Source organism: Solea senegalensis, unplaced genomic scaffold, assembly GCF_019176455.1.
Source record: "Solea senegalensis isolate Sse05_10M unplaced genomic scaffold, IFAPA_SoseM_1 scf7180000015660, whole genome shotgun sequence".
NCBI lineage: Eukaryota > Metazoa > Chordata > Actinopteri > Pleuronectiformes > Soleidae > Solea > Solea senegalensis.
In genome coordinates, this window is record NW_025321408.1 from 20,997 (window position 1) to 43,611 (window position 22,615).

The 22,615-nt window shown below is 42.4% G+C and overlaps 2 protein-coding genes and 1 long non-coding RNA gene across 3 annotated transcripts in view; 2 read left to right on the forward strand and 1 right to left on the reverse strand.

Annotated features, from left to right (window-relative positions):
• The window catches only part of LOC122762431 (ankyrin repeat and sterile alpha motif domain-containing protein 1B-like), a 36,592-nt gene extending 16,661 nt beyond the window's left edge, over positions 1-19,931 (forward strand). The window contains exons 2-11 of the mRNA XM_044017614.1: positions 853-933; positions 1,675-1,831; positions 2,538-2,690; positions 3,454-3,597; positions 4,396-4,471; positions 8,535-8,636; positions 11,627-11,749; positions 12,585-12,754; positions 15,704-15,880; positions 19,827-19,931. Coding sequence (XP_043873549.1) covers positions 853-933; positions 1,675-1,831; positions 2,538-2,690; positions 3,454-3,597; positions 4,396-4,471; positions 8,535-8,636; positions 11,627-11,749; positions 12,585-12,754; positions 15,704-15,880; positions 19,827-19,931 — 1,288 coding nt within the window. The remainder of the gene's footprint in view (positions 1-852; positions 934-1,674; positions 1,832-2,537; positions 2,691-3,453; positions 3,598-4,395; positions 4,472-8,534; positions 8,637-11,626; positions 11,750-12,584; positions 12,755-15,703; positions 15,881-19,826) is intronic.
• Positions 19,932-20,506: 575 nt separating this feature from the next.
• LOC122762434 lies at positions 20,507-21,105 on the reverse strand. The gene is made up of 3 exons (XR_006358708.1): positions 21,048-21,105; positions 20,723-20,790; positions 20,507-20,536 (listed from the first exon to the last, which is right to left on the reverse strand). It is a non-coding gene; the product is annotated as an uncharacterized LOC122762434 (long non-coding RNA).
• Positions 21,106-21,703: 598 nt separating this feature from the next.
• The window catches only part of LOC122762432 (ankyrin repeat and sterile alpha motif domain-containing protein 1B-like), a gene marked incomplete at its 3' end in the record, with an annotated part of 14,776 nt that continues 13,864 nt past the window's right edge, over positions 21,704-22,615 (forward strand). The window contains exon 1 of the mRNA XM_044017615.1: positions 21,704-21,808. Coding sequence (XP_043873550.1) covers positions 21,704-21,808 — 105 coding nt within the window. The remainder of the gene's footprint in view (positions 21,809-22,615) is intronic.

Here is a 22,615-nt window from a genome sequence, read left to right on the forward strand (position 1 = left end):
TATTTTTCACACTCTGGACGTTGAAGTACTTCAGTTTTAAAGAGAGTGACAGAGAGGACGAGGACAAAGTGGAACTCTGCTCTCGTCTTCTCTTTTAGCAACCTGTTAGGTCAGTGCACACACACACACACACACACACGTCTGTGATTTATTTGATTTATTCACTGGTTCATATTTTGAACCAGTGAATAAATATTTTATCTCTTCAGGTTAGTGTTGTACATATTTACAGCAGTTTAAAACATTTATTTACATTTAATGATGGAATATAAATGCAGTTTGATTGACGCATCGCAATACAATGAATCACTTTGAGTCGTGGATTATTATGGGATGGAGTTTCACAGACCATGTTGTAATGAATTGGTCACAGTTCATGTCTGTGTGTGTGTGTCAACTCACATATATGTGTGATACAAACATTCTATGTCACCTTTAAGGTTTTAAATGCTGTGATCGCTGGTGTTAGTTTGAAATCTGAAAGTCCAAAAACAACCAAGAACAACAAACACTTTGAACTTCCTTAGTTCTAGTGTTATATCCTCTTTTTTATTATTTAAAATATAGTAAGATAACTTTGGCACCTTCCACCAGGAACATGAGTCTCTCTGCACTTTGTCATTTCCTTGTTTCCTTGTTTCCTTCTTTCCTTGTCTTCTAAAAGCAGCTGCAGCAAAGACGAGACAAAACTAAATCAAATACAAATAAAAGACCAAGAAAATAAAAACTGTGTCTCACCTTCTTTACGTGTGTGTGTGTGTATGTGTGCGCAGCGTGTGTGTGTGTGTGTGTGTGCGTGCGTGCGTGCGTGCGTGCGTGTGTGTGCGTGCGTGCGTGTGTGTGTGTTTGCAGCATGTGGAAAGGCCTGAACGTGAACTGCACGGACAGCTCAGGATACACGCCGCTGCATCACGCCTCACTCAACGGACACAGGTAAACGTTTCATTCTGTTAAACACAGAAAATCATTTTCTACACAAACATGTCTGCACTTGTTCTGCGTCATGTGACATCACAACAGATGTGGATTTCCTCCTTCACTTAAGATAAGATAACTTTATTTATCTCACAGTGGAGAGAAAACGGCGTTACAGCAGCTCGACAATAGATAATAAACAATATACAAGTAAGAAAGAAATTATTTACATATTTAAATATAAATACTTGGACTGCAGGAGACATTTTTGAACCAGACGTGGTTCTGAAGCTGCTTGAGTTTATATCTGCGTCACATGCTTCTGTGTTTCAGAGACGTGGTTCTGTGTTTCAGAGACGTGGTTCTGAAGCTGCTTGAGTTTATTCATGTACACGTGTTTGTGTTTCAGAGACGGGTTCTGCCGTTTGAGTTCTCATACCACGCGTTTCGTGTTTCAGAGACGGTTCTGAAGTTGCCGTTTCAGACGCGAAGCCGCTTGAGTTTATATATCTGCGCCACGCGGCTTCTGTGTTTCAGAGACGCGGTTCAGGTTACGCCACGTGCTTCGTTTCGACGGGTTCTGAAGCTGCGCCACGCGTTTCTGTGTTTCAGGTTCTGAAGCTGCTTGAGTTCTGCATACACGCTTCTGTGTCAGAGACGGTTCTGAAGCTGCTTGAGGCTCCCTGCGTCACGTGCTTCGTTTCAGAGACGTGGTTCTGAAGCTGCTTGAGTTCTGCGTCACGTGCTTCTGTGTTTCAGAGACGTGGTTCTGAAGCTGCTTGAGTTTGAAGCGTCCACAAACGTCGCAGACAGCAAAGGTTGCTTCCCGCTGCACTTGGCTGCATGGAAGGGAGACGTGGACATCGTCCGTATCCTCGTCCACCACGGACCGTCTCACTGCCGGGTCAACCAGCAGGTACAGACCACACTGAAGTCAGTCCTGTGTGGTAGATCACACACTCTCTACATGTGTCTGTATTTATCTTTTTGATAAATGCTGTGGTTTGTGATTGTCACAGTCGACACATGAAGTTGAGATGTAATCTCTCTTTGTTAATGTCTGTAATCTAGTTTTATTATTGAAGTTCATTTTCCCTAAACCTTGTAAAAATGTCTTATTTAGTCCAGAAAACACTTGAAGGATTTCAAAGAAACATTGACAGAAAAAGAACAATCAGAGAGCTTGTTTGAATGATTTCATCAATTCTATATAATTGAATAATTAATAATCAACGCTCCTTTCTGTGTAACACCATCTGTGCCGCTGCATAATTACCGTTCTATTTTACTCTTTTTTTCTTATTCCATTGAATTTGTCTCCAGGCGTTAGTTCAGTGACTCATTATTAGATGAATAGTTATTAAATGCATTTAAAACCAGTTTACAATCCAAACAAGCATTGACATTAAATTACTGATTGTGATGAAAGCAGTAATTATGTCATATGGTCATTCTAATGATCGATCTGATTTCTCAGCTGTTTCCTCTCTCCTTCCCTCCATCCTTCTTGTATCATGTTTCTGTCCTTTCCTCACCTCTCGTCTCCCTGCCCTCTCTTCATCCACTCTTCCTCCTCCTCCTCCTCCTCCTCCTCCTCTCTTCATCTCTTTATTTTTGAACAGAACCACGAGAGGGAAACAGCGCTTCACTGCGCGGCCCAGTACGGACACTCAGAGGTGGTTTCAGTGCTGCTGCAGGAGCTGACCGACCCCAGCATGAGGAACAGTCAGCAGGAGACGCCTCTGGACCTGGCAGCGCTGTACGGACGCCTGCAGGTCAGTGACGGCATCTCAACTGAGCTGAAATGTTCCCCAACATTTATGATCATCAACGTTGTTTGGGTCAAAATTTAAATCGCAATTTTTTATTTTTTTTAATTTATTGCACACAAAAAAACGTGGCTTTGAACTTTATCTTCAAATATCTATTCTTTATCTACAGGACTTCACTTTTATGTGAGTGTTTTATTTTGGAGTGGGACAGGAAGTCAGACACCGCTACAACATTAAAAGCAATTCTTTTCACAATAAATGAGTAATAATGATAATAATAATAATAATAATAATGACAATTGTTTTGTTTCGATTACTTTGTTTTTGTAAAAGATTAAAAAAGCCCTGTGTGCATAAGCATGTTTGTAGCTTCATCCAATCCAACTTTATTTCTCAATAAAATATAGAAACATTAAGAAGAAAAGACCGAGACTGTAAAACAATCAAACAGTCCAGGAAACACTCAAACAACACAAATTAAAACAATAAAAACGTAAAAATGGGTTTTAAGGTACATTTAAAAATGAACAGTGAAGTTTATGGTATGATGTAGTGTAATATAATATGATATGATATAATATACAAGAACACGCATGTTAGCGTCAGTTAAATATTGATTCATGATCAATTTAAAAGAAGGAAAAAGATTTTTAGTGTTTTGATCAAACCTGACGTGTTTCCAGTGTAACTGCACATTATTTTATATATTAAAGATTATTAACACCCTGTTCATATGTGTTCACGTGTGTGTGTGTGTGTGTGTCAGGTGGTGCGCATGCTGGTGAGCGCTCACCCTAACCTGATGAGCAGTCACACTCGCAGACACACTCCCGTTCACCTGGCTGCACGGAACGGACACCACAGCACCGTGCAGACTCTGCTGGAGGCCGGCATGGACGTCAACTGTGTGGTGAGACAACAGCTGTCAATGTTTGTCCTTCAGGAGACACAAACTAACACAAACCAACACAAACTAAAACACAAACTAACATAAACTAACACAAACCAACACAAACTAACACAAACTAACACAAACCCACACAAACTAACCTCAGTCTGGATCTCACTTGTCAAAGCTGCAGCTTTCAACATTAAATGACATTATTTATTACCACAGCGCCCCCCTGAGGATAGAACACCACAAAGCGGATGTTTATCCTCCATCTTCTCGTCCTCCTCTTGGAAACAGGAGTTTCCCCATGAGGGTCAAATGTCAGGAGGGCGCGTGTCACCTCCGCTCGGCTCGGTCTCTGTTTAAAAGCATTTTCTCTGGCGTCATGTGACCTTCTCTCACAGATGTATTCTGTAGTGTCATCATCACAGGTCATTCGTCTTCATTAAGGTGAAGGATGAGCTGTGAGCTTCAGCCGCTGAGGGTTCACAGTGATGACAGTAATATGAGTGTAATGGAGACAGTATATATTATGTTACGTTTGTGCTGAGTCATTCTCCAACTGTGAAAACATGAGTCAGCTCATTTGTATTTACGTGTTTACAGGCTGTCCATAGTGAAGCATCCGTCTGATATCAGATATGATGACATCATTCGCCTTCTTGTTTCCACAGTCAGAAATGATTCAACTGTTAGAATTTATTATCGTCAACTGCTGTCCACACATTTATCGTCTGTTTGTTTTCACTTGTTCAAACGAGAAAGACAATATTAACAGTGTCTCTCTGTCTCTGTCTCTCTGTCTGTCTCTCTCAGACAGAACATGGCAGTGCCCTCCATGAGGCCGCTCTCTTTGGGAAGATGGATGTAGTTCGCCTTCTGTTGGACTCAGGTGGGCTTAGAAGTGTGTGTGTGTGTGTGTGTGTGTGTGTGTGAAGGTTATAATAAGTTTTAGTTTTTTTTTTGTCATATGGAGAATTTACCTGGTGCAAGATCCAAAATGGTCCTGAAACATTTTAAAAATGTATTAGGACTAATATATAACAAATAGAACAGTCTGCATTTGACCCATCCTAGAATTAGAAGCAGTGGGCTGCCACACTGAGTAGCACCCAGGGAGCATTGGGGGTGGGTACCTTGCTCAGGGGTACCCCAGACCTTTTTGGCCAGGTGGGGATTTGAACCGGCGACTCTCCGGTTACAAGTCAAGTTCCCTTTCCACTTGACCACGGGCTGCCAAAACGTGCATAATAACACAACATCACTGAGCTGCAGTGGACACTCCCTCAGTCTGCTTTTTGACGTTTCTTGCCTCCTTAATAACAATCAGTGCCACAGTGACCACAGTGACCACAGTGCCACAGTGCCACAGTGCCACAGTGACCACAGTGACCACAGTACCACAGTGCCACAGTGACCACAGTGACCACAGTGACCACAGTGACCACAGTGCCACAGTGACCACAGTGACCACAGTGACCACAGTGCCACAGTGACCACAGTGACCACAGTGACCACAGTGACCACAGTGACCACAGTACCACAGTAACACAGTGACCACAGTGACCATAGTACCATTAAAAGTGACCACAGTACCACAGAGACCACAGTGACCACAGTACCACAGCATCACAGTGACCACAGTACCACAGTGACCACAGTGACCATTAGCACCACAGTGACCACAGAGTTCACAGTACCAGTGACCACAGTACCACAGAGACCACAGTGACCACAGCACACAGTGACCACAGTGACCACAGTGACCATGAAGTGACCACAGGCACCACAGTGACCACAGTGACCCAGTGACCAGTGACCACAGTACCACAGTGACCACAGTGACCACAGTACCACAGGTGACCACAGCACTACAGTACCACAGTGACTACAGTGACCAGTGACCACAGTACCACAGAGACCACAGTGACCATTAGTACCACAGTGACCATTAGGGGTGAATTACAGTACCTACAGACCACAGTGACCACAGTAACACAGTGACCACAGTGACCACAGGACCACAGTGACCACAGTAATAGTACCACAGTGACCACAGTACTACAGTGACCACAGGACCATACCACAGTGACCACAGTACTCACAGTGACCACAGCTTTTAATTACAGTGACCACAGTGACCACAGTACCACAGTGACCACAGTGACCACAGTGACCACAGTGTGAGACTGTGAGCAGCAAGAATGGAAATATGAATGTGAATCAATAAAAGTACAGAGCGGACAGAGGTGGACACTGTTGCCCCTTACACGCTTCCTGTTTCCTGCGCTACTTCCTGGGTCTGGAATTGTCCACATCTATCAATCTGTCTATCTATCTGTCTGTCTGTCTATCTAAAAATAAGTAATAAGTATTTGTACAGAGTAGGAGGCGGAGTTTGATGCAGTTTTATTGTCAGTCGCGTGAAACAGCTGTAATAAACCAGTTTCTCCTTTTTCTTTCAAGATGAATTCTTGAAATGTTTGTCAAACAGTTTTGTTTCCTCTCTTTATTCAAAAGAGAAGAATTATTTATTTATGGAGCATTTAAACCATTTTAAAACTAAAGAACGAAAGAAAAATACAAACAAATCAAAACAATAAAAACTGCAGTAAATAAAAAGAAGGCACTGAAGAGAAAAAACAGTTTGTCTTTAATAATCCGTCGTAACCACAAATAAGATTAATGTAAATAAACATTGAATGGATGTCACACATTACATGGATTCAACTCTGAGGTGACTATGTGCACTTGGTACCAGAGTGTCCTTGACCCAAGGTCGATGATCGATTTTGTGATCGTTTCATCTGATCTGAGGCCGCATGTTCTGGAGACTCGGGTGAAGAGAGGGGCAGAGCTGTCAACTCATCACCATCTGGTGGTGGGTCATAGGATGGGGGAGGACTCTGGACAGACCTGGTAAACCCAAATGTATAGTGCTGATGAATTGGGAACTTTTGGAGGATCCCCCTGTCCGAGAGGCCTTCAACTCTCACCTCTCACCAAGCTGAGCTTTTCCTGTATCCCTGTGAAGGCTGGGGACATTGAACCTGAATGGGCAGTGTTCAAAGCCTCTATTGTGAAAGCTGTAGCGGAGAGCTGTGGCTTCAGGGCCTTAGGTGCCTCAAAGGACGGTAACCCTCAAACACCCCGGAAGCTGTTTGACTGAAGAAGGAGTGTTTCCGGGATATGCTATCCCAGAGGACACAAAGCAGAGGGTATGGGAGAAGTTTGGCGAGGACATGGAGAAGGACTATCGGTCGGCACCAAGGTGTTTCTGGAAAACCATTTGGGGCCTCAGGAGGGGAAAGCGGGGGACCATCCAAACTGTGTACAGTAAGGATGGGGCACTGTTGACCTTGACTGAGGAGGTAACCGGACGCAGGAAGGAACACTTTGAGGAAGTCCTGAGTCTGACATCTGTGCCCTCTGTGGTGGAGGCAGAGAGGGAAGCTGATGGGGGATCATCGTCAATCTCCCTGAGGGAGGTCACTGAGGTGGTTAAACAACTCCGCAGTGGCAAGGCTCCGGGGTTGATGAGATCCGCCCAGAAATGCTGAAGGCTCTGGGTGTGGAGGAGCTGTCTTGGATACACGTCTCTTCAACATTGCGTGGAGGTCGGGGGCAGAACTGAAGGAGTGGCAAACTGGGGTAGTGGTCCCCCTTTTCAAAAAGGGTGACCTGAGAGTGTGTGCCAATTGTCGGGGAATCACACTTCTCAGCCTCCCTGGTAAGGTTTACTCAAAGGTGCTGGAAAGGAGGGTTCGACCGGTAGTCGAACCTCAGATTCAAGAGTAACAATGCGGATTCCGTCCTGGTCATGGAACAACGGACAAGCTCTTTACTCTTGCAGGGATCCTGGAGGGGGCCTGGGACTACGCCCATCCAGTCTACATGTGTTTTTTGGACCCGGGAAGGCATATGATCGGGTTCCCCGGGAGATACTGTGGGAGGTGCTGCGGGAGTATCGGAGTAGAGCCGCTGCTCCTTCACGTTGAAAGGAGCCAGTTGACGTGGTTCGGGCATCTGGTGAGGATACCTCATGGACGCCTCCCAAGGGAGGTGTACCAGGCACGTCCAGCTGGGAGGAGGCCTCGGGGTAGACCTAGGACAAGGTGGAGAGATTACATCTCCACTCTGGCCTAGGAACGCCTCGGGATCCCTCAGTCGGAGCTGGTCAATGTGGCTCGGGAAAGGGAAGTTTGGGGTCCCTTGCTGAAACTGCTGCCCCCGCGACCCGGCCCCGGATAAGCGGAGGATGATGATGATGATGATGATGATGATGATGTGAATAAGTGACTTTCCCACAATTTAGAAACAATATGGAACTCTAATGTTTTCTCTTAGGGATTACAGCGGCTATAATCTGGCATATTTACATGAAAGTGAAACGTCCCAAATAGATAAACAAATAAACATCAGGCTCAACACATTTATATTTGAATCACTTTGGGAGGTTTTAAATCGATGGACCTTGATGGTACACGTTTATCTCTGAGTGTATGAACATCTGCCTTTAAGCGTCACATGACTTGTCCAGGCTGCATCCAGGAAACCTAATTGGAGCTGCCTGCTGGTGGAAACAGCAGCAGCGGCAGGATCTGGTGATTAGAATGAATGAACTCAGTCGTCTCTGTCTCTTGAAGTCCAACTAAAGAATGAAACATTCACTGCTTCACATTAGCTTTAGCTCTGACGAGAAATTGGGGACATAAAGAGTTTTCGTGAATAAAAGTCCACAATCTTCCTCTGGTGACATGGTGACATCGTCATCGTCGTAGTAACATTTGTTTTAACAGGCAGAAAATGACCATTTACAACAAATAAAAAACTATTCTAACCTTGATGTGAACGGGATTTGATTGAATCATTTGAAACTCCGCTGCGCAGCGGGTTTGTGCTTTCACCTTTAACATGCTACGACTGTGTGTGTGTGTGTGTGTGTGTGTGTGTAGGGATCGACACTAATCTGACAGATAGTAAAGGCAGAACAGCGCTGGAGATCCTGAGAGAACATCCTGCACCAAAGTCCCAACAGATCACTGCTCTTATTCAAGGTAAAACACACACAGACGCACGCACACACACACACACACACTCAGATGAAGTAAATGTGAGAAAGTGGGTCACTGCAGACGTGCAGTTTTTTAAATGTCGACACATTTGTAGAAACACAGTTGCTGCTTCTTCAAAGTGACGTCGCAGACGTGAGCGGGATGAAATGTTGCCGACGTGTGTGTCTCTGTTTTTGCCTTTTGACCACAAATGTGAGCATGAAACACTGGGATGTACTGAACAACGTAATGTCATGTAATGTAATGGATGTGATCCAGTCGAGAAGTTTGTCTTCCACTGGAGAAACAAAGACAACAGTTTAGTCGTGGACAAAAGAAAGAAAGACAAATCACAGAAGGAACTGTGTGATTACTGCAACGTTAGAAACGTATTGAAATCACGTTCGATGGAGAAAATCACGTTTGTGTAGAAGATAAGATGTTTGTTGGAGACTTTCTCGTTGGGTTTAGCGAGCGAGCATAAGCAGCAGTTGTTAGCATAAGCATGAAATGAAACAGTAATAAGTTAATCAACATCCCTGTGTTTCATTAATGTCTTTTTTAATGTCTTTACTACTTTGGATTGTAAGTGAGTTCTTGAGCACTTTTGTGACTTCACTGAATATTGGAAAATATCTGATGAGAAACTCTTTAATAAGACAGAAAGACTTGAATGCAACACTTGTAGCTTCTTAAATGTCAGGAAACAAAAAATCATCTCATCACACGCTTGATTTGGACTTCAGCGAAAATAAGGAAGTCAGAGTGTGTGTGTGTGTGGGGCTTGAGTGAAAATAAGGAAGTCAGAGTGTGTGGAGGACACAGCTGGGACTTAGTGAAAAGATCAGCTGCATGCCATATCCTGTTGGGGAGGAGATGAGAAAGGACACACACACACACACACACACACACACACACACACACACACACACACACACACACACACACATAGATCTGATATCAGAAACTCTGGTTTACTATCACTGATATAGATCTGATATCACAAACTCTGGTTTACTATCACTGATATAGATCTGATATCAGAAACTCTGGTTTATATCGATATAGATCTGATATCACTGGTTTACTATCACTGATATAGATCTGATATCACAAACTCTGGTTTACCATCACTGATATAGATCTGATATCACAAACTCTGGTTTACTTTCAATAGATCTGATATCAGAAACTCTGGTTACCATCACTGATATAGATCTGATATCATAAACTCTGGTTTACTATCACTGATATAGAGATATCACAAACTCTGGTTTACCGTCACTGATATAGATCTGATATCACAAACTCTGGTTTACTATCACTGATATAGATCTGATATCACAAACTCTGGTTTACCATCACTGATATAGATCTGATATCACAAACTCTGGTTTACCATCACTGATATAGATCTGATATCACAAACTCTGGTTTACTTTCACTGATATAGATCTGATATCACAAACTCTGGTTTATTATCACTGATATAGATCTGATATCACAAACTCTGGTTTACTATCACTGATATAGATCTGATATCACAAACATCACTGGTCTGATATCACACTGATATAGATCTGATATCACAAACTCTGGTTTACCATCACTGATATAGATCTGATATCACAAAGTTTACTATCACTGATATAGATCTGATATCACAAACTCTGGTTTACTTTCACTGATATAGATCTGATATCAGAAACTCTGGTTTACCATCACTGATATAGATCTGATATCATAAACTCTGGTTTACTATCACTGATATAGATTATCACAACTCTGGTTTCACTGATATAGATCTGATATCACAAACTCTGGGTGATATACCATCACTGATATAGATCTGATATCACAAACTCTGGTTTACCATCACTGATATAGATCTGATATCACAAACTCTGGTTTACACTGATATAGATCTGATATCACAAACTCTGGTTTATTATCACTGATATATCTGATATCACAAACATCACTGATATAGATCTGATATCACAAACTGGTTTACCATCACCGATATAGATCTGATATCACAAACTCTGGTTTACCATCACTGATATAGATCTGATATCACAAACTCTGGTTTACTATCACTGATATAGATCTGATATCACAAACTCTGGTTTACTATGACTGATATAGATCTGATATCACAAACTCTGGTTTACTATCACTGATATAGATCTGAAATCACAAACTCTGGTTTACTATGACTGATATAGATCTGATATCACAAACTCTGGTTTACCATCACTGATATAGATCTGATATCACAAACTCTGGTTTACTATCACTGATATAGATGTGATATTGGTCTGAAGATCATTTTAGATCATTCATGAACGTCATGTCAAACACATGGTTCTCCGACTGTGTGATGACAAAGATGAATGATATTTGTTCTCATGTCACATCTGCGGCTCCGTGATCTCCAGGATGTTTGGATTGTAATGGACTCTGATATTTGGACCAGTATCAGACTGAGACCTGCTCCCAGGCCTCACTCTGATATTTGGACCAGTATCAGACTGAGACCTGCTCCCAGGCCTCACTCTGATATTTGGACCAGTATCAGACTGAGACCTGCTCCCAGGCCTCACTGAGCCGCTGCCTTGTGATGGGCTGCTTAGTGAGCAGTAGAACAGGTGTACCTAATAAAATGGCCGGCTCAGCAGGTCAGCTGCCACATGGTTGCACTGTGTAAGTGTGTTTGTGTTGGTTCCTCTTGTCTCTCCTCTGCATTTATCTGTTGCTCTATGAGCAGAAAGCGTGCAGTGAGTTTGTGGAACAGCATGAATGAAAATTGTTATGTTCTCCTCCTCCCGCCATGTCACACCTCGTCAGAGTTTCTCCAGCCTTTTCACTCTCTTCCTGTTTTCATATTTATTTACTGTATTTTCATCACATTTCATCATCCACCTTCTCACCCTCTCACCCCCTCCTCCTCCTCCTGCCCCCCTGCCCCTCTTGCCTCCGTGTCTCTTTAGAATATATGATGGATGAGATGGAGAGGACAAATATCGTGGAGGAGCCCGTTCGCAGGTGTCCTGTCCCAGCACCTCGAACCTCTGTCCCCTCGCCCTCTGCCTCTCCGTCCCTCAGACACAAGAGTGAGTATGAACGACATCAATGACATCGACACAGACTTCCTTTGGTCCTGCTGACTGTGTAACTGCTGTTTAACTGCTGGTAAACTGCAGTTAAACACTTGATTCACTACTGCCCCCTGTGTTATAAACCTAGTATTGCAGCTGATCTCCTGTGATGACCTGGAGAGAGAGAATGTGATTAGCACAGTCTGCTTCTGGAATGTTCCACTTTGAAAACAGAGGGAATGTTTTGAAGTCTTTGGTTTGCTCTTTTTGTCTAAAGATGATTTTTAATGTTAAATCAGGCAAAAATAGAGAAAAAAAATCATCGAAGGACCAAAAAGGAAATTAGAATTATTTAACTTTCTGTAAAAGAAATGAAAATAAACTGATGCATAAATGAAACGAAGGTTAGCGCGGTAAGAACACAGAGAACGTGACGACACAATAACTGAAGTCCTCAGCGTTTGTTTCGAGTTTCAAGTGGCTTCATTCTTAGGAGACTTTTCCAGGATTCCCCACAGGCCCTGGAATGTTTGAGAATTTGAAAAGAAACACTCAAGGCCCTTGAAAGTTGCCCTAAATAGACATGGGTTCTTGAAAGTGCTTGAATTTTGTGCAGGAGGGAAGTTGAGTTGATATTTAGGTAAATGCAACGCCACCTACTGGTTGCTTGATGTACGTAGACGAGGCCTCTGCAGCGTTGTGGACACTGTGAGATTCCATGCAGAACAATGAGCGAGTAAAGTTTAACAAGAGAGAGAGTGAAAATTCTAAAATCTCTGCTCATCAAAGTAAAACACTTGGACTGACTCGATGTGGGAACCGTGCATATCATATCTGTCCTCTTCACCAGATGATGCCGTGACGAGCGAACTGTCCAAACTGCTCCACGAGATCAAAAAGTGCCGGGACAGAGATTACTCGTTCGAGGAGCTCTGTCACACCATCTCCTCTCACTCCATGGACAGCTGTGACGACGACCGGCCCGACAGACCCAACGGCGCGCTGACCCGAGGCGCCAAGGTCCGTCCATAAAGCTTTCATTTCATCCACTTCACACACACACACAGAAGAAAATATACTTTATACTTTTCACTACCGTACTTGGCAAGTATGTACTCCAGGCGTTCTTCTCGTACTTCGCCTGGAGTACAAGTATTGAAGTATTGAGTATTGAGAAAGGGCCTTCGTCTAAGAAAACTACATCCTGTTTAAGAAAATGACATCCCGTCTAAGAAAACTACATCCCGTCTAAGAAAACTGCATTACGTCTAAGAAAACGACATCCTGTTTAATAAAACTACATCCCGTCTAAGAAAACGACATCCTGTTTAATAAAACTACATCCCGTCTAAGAAAACGACATCCTGTTTAATAAAACTACATCCTGTCTAAGAAAACTACATCCTGTCTAAGAAAACTACATCCTGTCTAAGAAAACTACATCCTGTCTAAGAAAATTACACTAAGAAAACTACATCCTGTCTAAGAAAACTACATCCTGTCTAAGAAAATTACATCCTGTCTAAGAAAACTACATCCTGTCTAAGAAAACTGCATCACGTCTAAGAAAATGACATCCTGTCTAAGAAAACTACATCCCGCCTAAGAAACTACATCCCGTCTAAGAAAACTGCATCACGTCTAAGAAAATGACATCCTGTCTAGAAAACTACATCCCGTAAGAAAATTACATCCTGTCTAAGAAAACTACATCCTGTCTAAGAAAACTGCATCACGTCTAAGAAAATGACATAAGAAAACTACATCCTGTCTAAGAAAACTACATCCTGTCTAAGAAAATTACATCCTAAGAAACTACATCCCGTCATAGAAAACTACATCCTGTCTAAGAAAACTGCATCATGTTCAAGAAAACGACATCCTGTCTAAGAAAACGACATCCTGTCATAAAACTACATCCTGTCTAAGAAAACTACATCCTGTCTAAGAAAACTACATCCTGTCTAAGAAAATTACATCCCGTCTAAGAAAACTACATCCCGTCATAGAAAACTACATCCTGTCATAGAAAACTACATCCTGAAGAGTAGACATTAAATCAAAGACTAAGATCTGGTATGATTTCTAAGTAAATGCCATGTTTACAGCAGAGTGTAGTTTGTTGTGGTCGTGGACACACGACGTGGAGTTTTGGACACATTATTAAATGACTGTGAGGAGACACAGAGACAACACTTTTCGTCTTCTTGCCGACAATAATTAGTTCAGTGAGTGATTATTTGACAAAAAGGATAATTAACACATATTTTTCACAAATGAGTTAAATAATGACATTAATCAAAGAAAAATGACAAACACTCTTTGGTTCTGCTTTTTTTCACTTGTGCATATTTAATATTTTTGGACTAATCATCAGATTATACAACAATATAAAAATGTCTGTTTCTGTTCACGACTGTGAAATTAAACTAAAGAAGATTTAATCCTTCAACACTTTACAGAATTATATCTCTGTTATCGCTGTAAACTATTTTAAATGTGTTCATTTGTGACCTTTTACATAAAGAAAATATACTTTATTGTATCATTATTATTATTATTATTGTTGTTGTTATTCATAATAATAAGAGCAACAATAGTCCAGATGTTTACAGAGCTTCTTGTACTTTGTCTGTGCAGACACCAGAGGGCAGTGTAGTAAAGATGAGGACAGTATTCACTCGTTCACTCATCTCTGAAACAGAAACAATCATCCACTCACTCAAAGCTTGCACACATTTTTTTTCTTGTTGCAGATTTTCTTATTTTGTCTGTGTTTTGCCTTCGTGATCAGTAATGATGTCACTACACACACACACACACACACACACACACACACACACACACTTAAAGACTCAGGACAAAAGTGATTTCTTGGAGTCTAAATAAAATCAGCTGATTCGTGTCAGCGTTAGCTGAGGAGAATCACACACACACACACACACACACACACACACACACACACACACACACACACACACACCTGCTAAAGACTCACAAAGGACAAAAAGTGATTTCTTGGAGTCTAAATAAAAATCAGCTGATTCGTGTCAGCGTTAGCTGAGCGGAGAATCACACACACACACACACACACACACACACACACACACACACACACACACACACACACACGTACATGAACACGTTTAGCCTCTGTCCCTCGTTCCTTGACTATAACATCGACATCCTGTGTGTGTGTGTGTGGTCGGAGCATTAGTATAGTATAAAATTCATGATAATATGATGTTTCCTTTTATTCAAATGAGCATAATTAAGTTTCGGACATTTCACTGTTACATATTATACGTGTTCCTTGGATCTTTATTCTCAGCAAAGTGATTATTGACCATTAACTAAATAACTGCAAAGTCAGTTGTTGTGATGTTTTATTTAAATGTTTAAATGAACACAAACAGAATCCTTTAATTAAGCTGAAGGTTAAGGGTTTCCTTTACACAACTAATGTAATATTGATCATTCATGCAGTTCTTAGTCATTAATAATTCATCAATATCCTGTTAACAGTGTAGTGTGTGTGTACATATATGTGTGTGTGTATTATTTTGTGTGTAACCTGAACGTTTTTCCTCTTCTTTCAGTGTGGATGTTTATGTGTGTGTCACACAATGAAGAATCAAATCTGTTCTTTTATCTCTGTGAAAATAACAAAAGCGTTTGAATCTGTTTTGTGTTTTTTAAGATCATTAATGTTAGGTCCTTGTCATTCTGACCTCGGCCTGAACAGAATGTTAGTGACACATTTATCTATATTATATTCTATTATATTATATTTGTCATTTCACCAAACTCTGACTCTAAATCTTTGACTATCTCCACCAACTTGGCATATTTTCTTGGCAAATAAACAATTCCAGTTAAGAAAATGGACTCAGGTCAAGTAAAGATCGTCACAGTGAATCCTCTGCTGTTCTGTGTTGGTTTTGATCTGGTTTATTCATTTTCTGGCAGCGGGTGAACCTGCCTGTCGCTGCTGCTGCTGCTGCTGCTGCTGCTGCTGCTGCTGCTGCTGCTGCTCTGGAGGAAGACGAGGCAGAGAAGAGTTGTGGCCCCTCTGGATTCTGGGAGGCCCTGACGCCCTGCAACGGCTGCCGTAACCTGGGTTTCTCCAGCCCCTCACAGGTACACACACACACACACACACACACACACACACACTTCATCACAGTGCCTCTTCAGTGTGAACACAATGTGTATCGCTTCATACACATACGTGTTTGTCACGGGGTTTGACAGTAACACACACACACAAACACACACACACACAGTGAAATTACAGGTTAGTGATACTGCCATTGTTGTGAGTGAATACTTTAACTGGTTTCCATGGCAACGTGGGGAACGAGCTGTCTCTGGATTCTCTTTTTTCCCGCTGTCAATCATATAATCAAAAATCTCTTCATTTCTTCTCCATGTGAAACTTTGAACGACAACAAGAGCAAAGTTCTGATACAAAGAAATCATTTACAGAAGGAAACATATCTGTAAACATCCCTGTAAACAACCCTGTAAACATCACTGTAAACATATCTGTAAACATCCCTGTAAACATCCCTGTAAACAACCCTGTAAACATCACTGTAAACATATCTGTAAACATCCCTGTAAACAATTCAATTCAATTCAATTCAATTTTATTTGTATATAATTTTATTTGTAAATGTTTAAATGCACTTTTGTAAGTCGCTTTGGATAAAAGCGTCTGCTAAATGACATGTAATAATAATAATAATAATAATAATAATAATAATGTAATAATAATAATGTATAGCGCCACATGATCTCAGGTCTGTACGTACGTCTGTACGAATCCCAACAGTTCACACAATGAGCAAACGCTAGGCATCAGTGGAGAGAAAAAACTCTGACACAACCAGGCTCAGAGGTGTGCGGTCATCTGCCTCGACCGCTCGGGGTGAAAGGTGAACGGGGGACAGCGGAGAGGTGGGGACAGAAAGGGGGGAGAGAAAGGACAAGAGTGAGATGAGGTAGAGACAGATTAGAGAGAGAGAGAGATACACAACACAACTGTATCAGAGTTACAAGTTTATACAGTCAATGATATCGACTTTTTAAACATTCCTGTAAACATCCCTGTCTTTTACGTAATGATGGTGTTTCCCAGTTCTAGTTGTTTATTTGCAGAATTTCTGTGTAAATAATTGAATGAGCTTCAGCTGTTGTCTGACTGAAGGTATGAAGCGTGTGTGTGTGTGTGTGTGTTGTGAACGTAGAGAGTTTGCAGAAAAAGCCGAGAAAAATAAAAAGAGATCCGAGTCCAAACTGTGCTTCTTTTCCTCCCTCGTGGGTTTTCTCTCTCTCCCTCCCTCCCTCCCTTCCTTCCTTCCTTCCTTCCTCACCACTCAGCTCTCAGCTGTGGTGAATGTTTAGCGCTGAGATCCGTGGTGTTTTGGCTCAAACAGCTGAAGATTTGACAACACAACAGACCTCTGTGTTACTCGCTGGCAGCCGACACTGACCTGGCTCACAGCACCTGTGTGTGTGTGTGTGTGTGTGTGTGTGTGTGTGTGTGTGTGTGTGTGTGTGTGTGTGTGCGTGCGTGTGAAAATGACTTGTCACTGTGTGTTGTGCTTCCCTGACGATCCCGTCTCTCCTCGTCTTGACAGAAACATGTCGCTCTTTCTCTTCCTCTCATCTGTCTGTTGCTGCTGTGCAGCGCTGACCTTTGCATCTGTTGTGTGAAAGGCGAGTTTCCTCTGTGGTCCAGCTGTCACTCAAGTCTCAGAGATGTGAAGTGAATCCGGGTTAAAGGTCCAGTCTGTCACTTTCTGCATGGATTCATGTGCAGGAGTCCAATATTCTATATTGTTTGTCTCAGTGTTTAACAGTCCTGAGAATTGTGTTGTTATTATCTGTGCATTCCCGCTCAACTTGTGGGAGGAGCTATATATTAAATATGTTTTTAACGGGGCTGTTTTAAGCATTTTGACTTGGACTGACTCGTTCTCTATAATCTACCTAAAGAAAGAGTAGACTCTGTTCTTTCATCACACGTCAGTGAACGGTTGTATTTGAATTGACGGAATGATTTTGAATCAATATCTAATATGATATGATTTCACATCATTACTTCAACTGTGACGTTCTCTTCAGACGTGTTTGGATCAATAATTCATCTGAAATGAGATTTTCACACACACACACACTTGCAGTCGGCCATATTGTGATTAATAGTATTTAACTGTCGCTGTCAGACTGAGATTGTTGTTTTTATTGAAATGTCACAGTAAGAATCAGCATTTCTGTGGATTATTCCATTTTACGCATGAAATGACAACAAACTGATTGACAGTAATCATAAAATCTAAATCAATATAAAGTGTAGTGATGAGTCCCTTTTTGAGCAGATTTTTCCTCCTTCGTAAAAACACAGACTGTGAGGAAGAGGAGGAGGTTTCCTCTTCTTCCTCTTCTTCTTCTTCTTCTTCTCTACTGACTTTAAAAACCAAGTTGAAAGAAAAAAAAAGAGAGAAATGAAAATAAAGAGCGATCCACCTGGGTTGAAGGGGTTGCCAAGCAACAGAAGTTCCTGTGCGTTTGACAAACTTCAGAACTGCTCAGTCATGGACACATTTGAATCCTTTGTTTCCGTTAGTTTTTCTCTGTTTTTAATGTTTTTAAGCAGCTGAGTGGGAGCAGGTCTGCAGGTGTGTGTGTGTGTGTGTGTGTGTGTTACTTTGAAATGATAACAGATGTAAAGGTTTGTCTTAAAGCTGTAGTCGCGTGTTACTGTGCTGATGGTGTCTGCTCGTCTAACTCCTCCCACAGTTCTATAGAAGGTTTAACGGTGTTTCATTTGTTTGTGTGTTCAGTTTTCAGTCGAATCCGTCACATTTACAGAGACACATACAGTAACTGAGGTCTTTAAAATCACATCTGTTACTGAGTTAAATAAAATTAAAATAAAATATAAATCACGCACAGGAAACTTTGGCAGTGAATGATGAGGACAGGTGAAGTGAATGATGAGGACAGGTGAATGAATGAAGAGGACAGGTGAATGAATGAAGTTCCCTGAGTGAGTGACATGTGTGACCTTTGACCCATGTTGATGAAAAACAGTTCATGTGAGATTTGTGTTCCTGAACACAAGAGAGAACCTTGTTAAACACCGTTTTTACATTTTTAGACGTGGTGTTGTCTCCTGAGTGTCAGCGTCTGTGGCGTGAAGCGTGGAGCCAGTGGAGAATGTGAAGGGTGTTATTTTGTGACGAGCGACTGCTGCTCGCCGCTGCTCGTCCCACAGAGTGAGCTCATGTCAGTCTCTCTCTCCCCTCGTCTCGTATAAATCAACTTAAATGCTGTTTTTCTCACATCACCTCTCTACTACTGTCATTTTTATTTTTCCCATGCTAACCGCTAAATTCCACATCCACCAGTTACCTTTACTGTAAGAAACGGATTTATCACATTTTCTTCTCTGAAAGTTGGACCGGAGTGTGTGTGTGTGTGTGTGTGTGTGTGTTGTCGATGAAACATTAATACTGTATATAAAACGATGAAAATGAAAGCAGCTCTGTATTAGAAGTGTTTGTATTCCTGGATATTGCTGTTAGATCCTCTGTGGACTGCACGTCCCTCCCTGTGAGGGTCCATTGTCCTCCCTGATGTCCAGCCCTCTTCCCTTTTTCTCTCTAATCAAATGGTCTCCATGAGGAAATGCCAGCAAATTACAGCCTCTCTTCATATGTGAGGTGTTTACAGCAGAGCAGACGAGGAAGAGACAGTCACGGGATTAACACAAGTTCCTCAGACGTGACCACGTTATCACGGTTACTCACACACACGTGGATCTCTCACAGACGGAGGGAAGAAGCCACAAAAGCTCTCACATGATCAGACAGACAGACAGACAGACAGACAGATGTCCCTGCAGTGGGATGGAAGCTGCGTACGAGCTGCTAATTAGTGGCCAGCGGAGGCCTCTGTTTGTCTGAGCTCTTCCTGTTCAGTGCAGACACAAGTGGTCTCTGTGTGATCTCAGAGAGGGAGGGAAATGAATGAAGACTGAGCTCACAGCACACTCTCACACACTGGACTCTGACCTCTTCAGACTGAGGAGGATGTGGAGCAGAAGATCATGTGGCTGAACCTTCACTGTGCTCTACCCTGCTGCAGAGGAAGAGCTCAGATTGGCGGCTCATTGATCTTCTCCTGAGAAATCAGGCAAACTCCAGTGTTTCCTGGTGTGCGTGAGGACTCTCCCACTTCCTCTTTTCCTCTTCCTGCTCAGTCCCTGTGTCTCGTCCTGGTCTCGTGGAGATTCGCTGACACAGACGCTGAAGTAAGTGGTGAGAGAGACCTTTGACCTCTCTGTGTCTGCCGTGGTTTTTGTGACTGTTTTGTGCGTTGGCCTCTCTCTTTGCTGCTCACAGGAATAATGATGGGTTTTTATAACTGCTGTGAGCGACTCATTGTCATTGGGTTCTTTTAAAGACAATTTCAGGAATACACTTTACTGAATAATATCCAGCTTTAAGGGGCTTTCTTTTATTCATGTTCATTATATTTAAATGTCATTTCCTTGTAGACGCTGCAGAGACACAGTCTGTCTCTCATGTGTGTCCTTAAATACTGCATATTTAACAGACTTCTTTAATCCTAGGAAACTCATTGTTAATTCATTATGACATCTCAGTAATTACTGGAAACACCAGAGACCATCGCAGAGATGATTGTGTGACTTTCGTTACGATGCCCAGCTGCTGTTTGCACAAACTTTGCGGAGACAGGTTGGATGGAGCACTCACAACTGGTTTATTTCTGAAACATGGGACAAAAACATAACAGTCAGTGCAGTCAACAAGCCGCCAACTCTGCTGTCACTCGAACAACAGCGTAGCATTTTGTTTCTTTTAACATGGTGATCGTATAGTGGCATCATTTAATAAAACACAAATAAAATAGAAAACATAAAAATATCTTAACGATTTATAATGAGTAGCATACCTGAAACATGGGACAAAAACATAACAGTCAGTGCAGTCAACAAGCCGCCAACTCTGCTGTCACTCGAACTACAAAAGAGGAGCTCCGCATCAGTACCGTCCAGACCACGCACACATCACACTGCTAATAGCTAGCACACGCCTCACACACCAGCCAACACACACATCGCACACCACGGCAACAATCAGGTCACAAAGCAACAAAACTCCGGTGTTTCTTTAACAACCACATTATACAGTAAAAACAGATCAAGACCACACACCGTATGAAACATAATTGCATTTTACGACAGTTTTATGTCCAGACGCACAGGACAGCGACTTACCAACAGCGTAGCATTTTGTTTCTGAGCGCTAAACAAAATGCACGTTATTAAGCGTCACACTGACTTCCGCTATGGGCTTTCAAAATAAAATATACAATGCTGCCGCTTTAGTCCCAAGTTTAACAGGAATTTAACACAAAACTACTTAATTATGTACACCGTTACATACACCCCCTTTAAATTCTGTTAAACACCAGACAAATCCAAAGTACAATAGAAGGAAAAGAAATAGAGAAGAAGAAAAAAAAAAAAAAAATCATTTGGGATCGCTCAAAGTGAAACCATATCACTGATGTAACCCACAGTCGATACAAAATCCTCCCCTAAGGAGTGCTGAAGCATCAGGAGGTACCAAGCCCAATACTCCCCACAGACCAGTAAAAGATGCCATATACACCTTTTAAACATCTCGTTCAAGGCAATACACACTGCATACCCAAATCCACAAAGACAAAACAAGCAATACCCGGATGTAGCCCATACAAAACTTGTGGGGGGGGATTAACAAACAAACAAACAAACAACAAAAAAAAAATCCTGGTCACTCAGACCTTAAGCAGTCCATGGAAAAATGCATACACAGGACTTGAACTGGGAAAGGTCTGCTCAACCTTTTGTGTTGACATCCCATGAACCAGCCTTTTAGGAGGCCTAACATGTCTCCCATATCTGGTAGTGACTGCATCACCCAGGACTGCATGAGCACTGCGGGGTTGCGAACAAATGGCAGTGTTCCCATCAACATCTTCCGCGGGAGTCAAGTAAGCTACGCCAGGCACAGGTAAGCGAGCAACACTGGTGGGGACTGAGTCAGGTGGCTGAGCTACACTGGCGGGGACTGGATCGGGGGAATGCATTAACCAGTCCATAGTCCGGTTGTGGCCATCTGCGTCGTTCATCTCCACCGAGTCACGACTACCCGTACATGCCACATCCTGGTCATCTGAGTCCACAAGAGAGGTAGGAGTTTCATCCACAGCAAGAAAGTCAACCGGGAGAAGAAGATTCCGGTGCACAACTCTCTCTCTGCCAGTCATGACATCTCTTATTCTGTATACGTTGATCCCAGACCTCACCGACACAACATCATAAGGCGTAGAGTCCCATTTATCAGCGAGCTTCTTTTTTCCTCTTTCACCGCGGTTGGCCAACAACACTCGATCGCCCATAGCCAGTGGAGAGCCCTTGACTTTCCGGTTGTACAGCCTGGCATGACGTGCTTGCTCATCAAGGCTGTGTTTCTGAGCAATTTGTGCGGCTTCACTCAAGTCCCGCTTCAAACTCAAGACAAACTCATTATGACTGATCACTTTGTCATCTTGAATCACATGCTGGAACATGATGTCGACAGGAAGACGTGGGACCCGTCCATACATGAGGTAAAATGGGGCAAAGCCGGTCGTCTCATGTATCGTACAGTTGTAACAAAAGGTCAGGGTCCGCAGCACCTGAGGCCACCTGGCTTTTGCAGTTGGAGGAAGGGTTCTCAACATATTCCCCAGCGTCCTGTTAAAGCGTTCTGTTACACCATTACCCATAGGGTGGTAAGGCGTGGTGTGTGACTTCTT